Source organism: Atta cephalotes (assembly GCF_000143395.1).
Source record: "Atta cephalotes unplaced genomic scaffold scaffold00030, whole genome shotgun sequence".
NCBI classification, from domain to species: domain Eukaryota; kingdom Metazoa; phylum Arthropoda; class Insecta; order Hymenoptera; family Formicidae; genus Atta; species Atta cephalotes.
Genome location: NW_012130094.1, coordinates 1,757,694 through 1,762,985, shown reverse-complemented (window position 1 = coordinate 1,762,985; position 5,292 = coordinate 1,757,694). Strand labels below are relative to the sequence as shown.

At 25.6% G+C, this 5,292-nt stretch overlaps 2 protein-coding genes across 2 annotated transcripts in view; both read left to right on the top strand.

Moving 5' to 3' along the window:
• The window catches only part of LOC105620920, a 3,104-nt gene extending 1,546 nt beyond the window's left edge, over nucleotides 1-1,558 (top strand). Inside the window, exons 2-3 of the mRNA XM_012202397.1 lie at nucleotides 122-982; nucleotides 1,544-1,558. Of these exons, the coding sequence (XP_012057787.1) occupies nucleotides 122-982; nucleotides 1,544-1,558 (876 nt within the window). The remainder of the gene's footprint in view (nucleotides 1-121; nucleotides 983-1,543) is intronic.
• Nucleotides 1,559-2,652: 1,094 nt separating this feature from the next.
• Nucleotides 2,653-4,031, top strand: LOC105620919. Its single transcript, XM_012202395.1, has 2 exons — nucleotides 2,653-3,260; nucleotides 3,866-4,031. The coding sequence occupies exons 1-2, from the start codon at nucleotides 2,653-2,655 to the stop codon at nucleotides 4,029-4,031; spliced, it is 774 nt and encodes a 257-aa protein (XP_012057785.1).
• Nucleotides 4,032-5,292: the final 1,261 nt, after the last annotated feature.

Here is a 5,292-nt window from a genome sequence, read left to right as displayed (position 1 = left end):
AAAATATTAGATATATGATGATAATGATATTGTATATATGAAATTACACACACACACACACACACACGCTTTATAATCAATTATCAATTTTTTATATATTTCATTTATATAATATATACAGATAATATGGTATTCGAAGTGCGAGGATTTACTAATTGAATCGATCATGCACTTACCATTGGATCTATGCGCGGAGATCTTGAAAACAATAATCAAACACATAGACGAATTGGCAATCCCTCGAGCTAGACGTCTTATTTTTCTTCTAATCTATAAAATATACAATAAGTTCTTATGGTTGCATTTAGGCACTTTGTCAGAACAAAATGTGACGAAATGCGTTCACCAAATAATAATGTATTTTGAAATATTGTTAAATTTACTTGTAAGCCCAAAATTTGTTACTTCTTGTAATTTACCTAGCGAGGAGAAGCACTTACAACATGGTATTTTAGTGAAGAATATACTTCACTATATCAATAAGTGCATGTATAGCAAAATAAGAAGTTACTCGGAAAGTCATAATTTATTGAAACTGTTTACGCTTACATATGGCAACAATGAACATATAAATTATTATCACATGCTTCCAATCAATGCGGTAAAGTGCATTATAATAAAATTAGATCATATATTGGCCACTTTACTCTTGAATCAAATCAAGGACGTTGACTCTTTCGAATATATAGTCTGGAAAAACATCGTTGATAATGAGAACACTATGATCTCACTACATCGTGCTATCATTATGGAATGTCACTATCTTAGAGAATTTATGAAACAGAATGATTTTTTGATGAAAAATGAACAATTGTTCCTTTGCCTGAAGCAACTTATAGGGCCAATAAAATCGGAGGAATCTATTTTAACTCTTCAAGAACTCTGCCATGACATCGCCAAATGCAAGTTGCGTGATATAAAAGAACTGATTAAACGTTATAAAGAATGGGACTTGTACACATTAGATTTTATCAGCCAGAGAGTAAAATTTTTAAGTCTTAATGATTTCAATGTTATACTCGAATATCTCTATTATAAACTCGCACATCTGCATACTAAAAAAGAAAAGTACCAAGTATACGTATCAGTACTGAAAATATTGATGCATCTAAAAGAAGATGATTTACATATCATCATATTGAAATACATGGAGCGACATTTTGACGACAATTGTTTAGAATGTCTGTATAATGAAAAGTCCTTTGACACATTCTTACGGCAAAATTTACTTGTTGAAGAATTCAATAATTCGCGATCAATAGTGAATACTATTTCTCAGAGATGCCGTGCCCTCTTGATCTTTATTTTATTAAACCCAAGGGATGTGTTAAACAAGTTAATATTCTATGAGATGAACATTGAATCATCCAATAGTATTTTATTCCAAAGCAACTTGTTCGCATTTTTCATACAAAACTATTATTGCTTAAAAAGGGACAAATATACCATGCTGATATACATTCTGAAAAATATAGTTTTACAGCAACGCATGACATTGCAAACAAATTTTTGGATATTTATTAATAAAATATTGGATTATCAGGTGATAATGTTGTAAATGAAATAAGTATTATATGTATAAATTTTATTATTATGAGTATAATTTTATTATTAAATTCACATTATATCAAGTCAGATTATGTTACATTCGATGTTTAGACACATGTTTCTATAATTTTATTATATTATTTTTTTAATTGTAATAATCAAACATCCTTAATAGATCATTGGTATCTTTAAGAAAATGAATTTTATGAGACAATTGATCAAATGTATTGCAATATTAAAAAGTAGAAAATATTTTTGCATACATTATGTTTTTGTGCTAAAGTTATAGTTTTATTCATTAACATTTTTTTTTATAATTTATGATTCAATCTTAATTTTCGCATATTTATTATTTTTACAAAATACAAATCTTTCTATATTAAAACAGATATATTTTACATAATATTTAATATATAATATATATTTAATATATATATTTTTAACGTCAGGAACATTGTAATAAGATATACGAATTTTATTTATATTACGCGGTATTCAAATTATGTAATAATTATGCTAATTGATTCGATTTAAATAAATTTGTGGAATAAAAATTTGTTAAACAAAAATGTATCGCTTTTTTTATGTATTATTTGAATATGATTTTATTCGGATGTATGTTAGTAATTCGACTATACTGATTGAAACGTATGCATATAATAGTATTATGTATTTAATGTAATTATTATGTATTTTTATTAATTTTTATTAGAATTTTTTATTATATTTTATTTCTAAATTTTTTTACAGATGATAACTGCAGATGATGTAATGAATGAACTTTATATCCCTTATCTGATTAATAGTCATTTTGACAGCATACATATTATATTATCACACATACGAAGCATCTTACAAAAAGGGCTCTGCACAAGCAGAACTAATTACGTATTGTTAACAATAGTATTAATCAAGAAGGCATCACTGATGAGGAGATCTAATGCAACATTTTTTAAATTCGTAATTTATAAATGGATGATACTTATAAATGACATTTTGAATTATCTGAACATTCCGAGTATGTTGACAAGCAGGCAATACGATTTAGTATACTTTGCCTGCAATTATATAGAACCGCTTGATATGAAGATTATGCAGCCTAAGATGAATACACTGAGTATAATTCAGGAATATGCTAAACGTTGCTTCCCTGTGTATCAACTATTGCGCAAAGATCCACAATGTCATCCCAAATTGCGCAGTTATGCGCAATCTTTCAGTCTTGATCAAGAAGCTTTTATACGTCACGTAATGTTGCACAGCTTCGAGTGGGAGTACATAAAATTTGCGTCTGAGTTGACATTCGAATTCTGGTACGAATTTGGTTGGACTGACGAGATGGTAGCATACGAAAATATAATACGCATCACGGCCGATGTATCACAAATTATTTTGATACATTTAGACATATTTCCCAAATGCACATTTATAATGTTACTATACGCAATCATAAAGTACTGCAAAATTGTAATAGAGAATATGACACATAACAAATACGAAGCAATTTGTTACATCCTGTTCAGAACTCTGTCCTCCATGAATGATGTTGTCAGCAAAACGTGCTATTGTAATATGTACAATATTTGGCTTAAGCGCATCCAAAATATAAATCCAGATATGGAAATAAACAAATACTTTGATGAAATCTATAAGTGGATTGACAGCATCTTTGAATACGAGATTGAGACAATACCTTACATAAATAAAGAATGGTGAGTGAATGTCTTCCTTTCTCAAATTTAATTTTTAATAGCAAATATGTTTGTTATTTTTTCTCTCTGTCACTTTCATTTTCATCATTGTTTATTTTTCGATTTAAAAAAAGTTCGATATAAAAGCGACGTTTTAGTATTAATTTCTTTATATATCAAAAGAATATTTATGCATTTTATTATCTTTTATTATTGATTATTACCTTTTTTCTATTATTTTTTTTGCAATTTGTCAAAAGAGACATTCTGATAACTTTAATAAAATTTTATTGAAATGTTGAAAAAATATTATATATAAAACTTCAGTTAAAAAAAAATATAAAGGTAATTGTATCTTAAGTTAAAAAAAAATTTAAAAAAATTTTCTTAATGCATATTGTATGGGTTTAATAGAATCATACATATTAATTATATTAATTATATATATAATGTTAATATTAAATATAAAATTATCTATATTATAAAGTATCACAAAAATATTATAATATGACACTAGAGTGTCACGAAACAAGATATAAATATAATTTCAATAAAAAATTGTTTTGTCTAAGCACATATCAATATATATGTAATTGTATGTTAAATATGTCTATATATTTTTTCAGTATTTGTAATGAAACTTTCCACTGCAAATATCACGGTTTTCTAATTAAAAAAAAAATCGCAGCGAAGTACAATGCATACATGTTCATACGCGAATGCATCAAGTTACAGAGTAATACAAAATTTCAATACTACGAGCAATTAATGCGAAATTTATTCTTCTTATAATTTATCTTCCGAAGAATAGATTAGCTATATGGATGACTTGGGACAAGTGTAGGTGACTTAGGACAGCATGTATTTTTGTTAAATTTAATCATGGAATCCATCCATGAGTTTCTAAAGTTTTAAACTTCCTTTAGAAACTCATAGATGGATTGAATTTAACAAAGTATGTTGTCTCAAATCATCCATATTTACAGCACCCTTTCGTTACACTTGTTAAAATATGGAAAAAAGTATTTGCATATTTCATCTTTTCTAGAATAATAAAACAGTATGATTTTTTTCAATTTCTAATCAGAATATTTCATTTTAATATTTCTTTTATATTGATATTTCATCAAATATTTTGTTTACAGTAAAATTTTTTCTGTTTTGCTTGAAATCGAAAAAGAGTGTAAGTATTGTTTTGGCTTTATAATATCGATAATTGCTTTTTGTATATTTTCTTTTATATTAATAATTTTTTTTATACAAAAATAAATTTTTTCCATATAATAATACATGAAAACACCTTCCTTTTTTTAAATATGAGTTTTTAAAATTTTCGGAACATTCGATTGACTACACGAAATCTTTGTAATTATTTTTCTAATTAAATATTAGTTATAGCCTAAAGTATCGAAATAGTATACAAATTTAGTACCATGAGAGAAAAATATTCGGAAGAATTTTTTTGTTCAATGAATAATATTATAACTGCATTTGTGGGATGCATTTTGTAATTAACATTCAGCATCTTTACTTACAATTTTCAAAGATACAAACGTTGTAACATCAATACATATTGTATTTGTTCAGTGCTTTATATTTATTCAACATTTTTTATTGTTGAATTTTTTCTGAATACTTGAGTTTTCTGCAAAAAGAAAATCATTGTGCAAATAATTTTCCTGAAAAATTATAATTTGGACATTGTAATTGTAATACCTTTCATTGCTTTTTTGTGTATAGTAATTTTTATTTATCTTAAAATGTTTATTCTTGCGTGTACTAATTGTTTTTCGATATTTTAGTAATAATTTTACACTTTTTGAAATAGATGTGTAAGAAAAAAGCAATGAAAAATTACTCATTTATATAAATAAAACAAATACATTATAGTCGACATTCGATAATTTTCCACTAACACAAAAGATCCATTTGGATGCAAATTTTTTTTTTATTTTACTAACGATATGAAATATGTATCTATATATATATTTAAGTATATATAAAATATATATGTGTATATATATATATATATATATATATATATATATATATA